At 42.6% G+C, this 1,975-nt stretch overlaps 1 protein-coding gene across 1 annotated transcript in view; it reads left to right on the top strand.

Moving 5' to 3' along the window:
- The window catches only part of SLC35E3 (solute carrier family 35 member E3), an 18,417-nt gene that overhangs the window by 3,989 nt on the left and 12,453 nt on the right, over positions 1–1,975 (top strand). The window contains exon 2 of the mRNA XM_023517936.1: positions 314–472. Within this exon, the coding sequence (XP_023373704.1) occupies positions 314–472 (159 nt within the window). The remainder of the gene's footprint in view (positions 1–313; positions 473–1,975) is intronic.

The raw sequence follows: 1,975 nt of genomic DNA, 5'->3' as shown, positions 1-1,975 counted from the left end.
TTTTCCCTATTTAAGGTCAGGAAGGAAGGGAAGAATGATTTTTCTTTGCTGTTTTAAGGAATTGAGAAGACAATAGATTAATCAGAAATTGGATTTATAGAGCACCTTAGGAATTGAGAAGACAGTAGATTAATCAGAAATTGGATTTATAGAGCACCTTTCATCCCAGGTGCTTAAGGGGTGTTCACCAATCTCACTGATCTTGGAAACCCTGTAATGTAATGAGGTACTCCTATCTTTGTGGCTACCGTTGCATCTTGGGCTAAGTGATGTCATTTCTTTTGTGCCTGGCTTGTCCGGGTGGTGATTTCAGTGGGTCGGAGCCAAGCAGCACGAACTGCAGGTGAACTCCATGCAGCTGCTCTACTACCAGGCCCCAATGTCGTCCGCCATGCTGCTGGTCGCCCTGCCCTTCTTTGAGCCGATGTTTGGAGAAGGGGGAATCTTTGGTCCCTGGTCAGTTTCTGCTTTGGTAAGTTCTAATTGTTTTGGTGTCTAAAAAACAGTGTAATAATAATTCTTCTACTGTTACTGCAGTGTTTAGCTCAGATCTGTTCTCACATTTAATCTTCATAATCACTCTATAAGGAAGGCAAGGTGAAGATTATCTTGGTGGCTGCCGATGGGTGAAGAAACTGAGGCACAGAAAGGTGAAGGGGCTGTACAGAGTCAGGCAGCTGGTAGCAAGACCAAAATGAACAATTCACCTCTTCTGATTCCCGGTTACCATTCTGACCATGCCAGGCTATAGCCTGCAAATAATTTGGACTTATTATTTTAATTTTTTTTTTTTTTTTGAAGCAGAGTCTCACTATGTCATCCTCAGTAGAGTGCTGTGGCATCACAACTCACAGCGACCTCAAACTCTTGGGCATAAGCAATTCTCTTGCCGCAGCCTCCCAAGTAGATGGACTATAGGTACTGGCCATATACTTGGACTTTTTTGTTGTTGCAGTTGTTTAGCTGGCCTGGGCCAGGTTCGAACCCGTCACCTTTGGTGTATGTGGCTGGCACCGTAACCACTGTGCTACAGGCGCCGAGCCTATTTTAATTTTTTAACAATGAAAATATATGGCTCAGCACCTGTAGCACAGTGGTTACAGTACCGGCCACATAGACCGAAGCTGGCAGATTCGCAACCATCTCGGGCCAACTAAACAACAGTGACAACTGCAACCAAAAAATAGCCAGGCATTGTGACGGGCAGCTTAGTCCCAGCTACTTGGGAGGGTGAGACAAGAGAATCCCTTAAGCCAAAGAGTTTGAGGTTGCTGTGAGCTGTGACGCCACCTTACTCTACCAAGGGTGACATAGTGAAACTGTGTCTCAAAAAAAAGAACAAAACAATTAAAAAACAAATTATAGTTCTTTTGTTTTTTTTTTTTAAATATAAATAGTACATGTTTATTATCTAGATTTTGAACGTAAATAAAAATAGAAAATGCAGAGCCCCTGAAATCCTAACACACTAAGAAAATCATCTTTGTGGTTTTGGTGATGATCATTTTATAGATCTCTTTTATATAAACACATAGACACAAATGCATCTTTCCATAATTACATAGAATTGATGTAATTATGATAGAATTACATCATCTACGCTGATTTTATCAAGGGCTTCTTGTCCACAGTCTCCTAGCTGTGTCCACCTCCCATCGCCCGTCTGTGCCGTCCACACGAGTCAGGTTCACGTGCAGCCTCCTGGCTGTGTCCACCTCCCATCGCCCGTCTGTGCCGTCCACACAAGTCATGTTCACGTGCAGCCTCCTGGCTGTGTCCACTTCCCATCAGCCGGTCTGTGCCCTCTATGCAAGTCATGCTAATGTGTATGTTTTCCCTGTTCTTGTCTGTGCTGTGTGTGCCCATATAAACATGGACATACTCACACATACACACATGAATTAAATATTTGTTTCTTTGACAAAAGTAGAATTATTGCATGTGCTTTTCTTTTTTTTTTTTTTTTTGAGACAGA

Source organism: Otolemur garnettii, unplaced genomic scaffold, assembly GCF_000181295.1.
Source record: "Otolemur garnettii isolate 467f Iridium unplaced genomic scaffold, OtoGar3 scaffold00125, whole genome shotgun sequence".
Lineage (NCBI taxonomy): Eukaryota > Metazoa > Chordata > Mammalia > Primates > Galagidae > Otolemur > Otolemur garnettii.
This window is presented reverse-complemented; position numbering and strand designations above follow the sequence as displayed.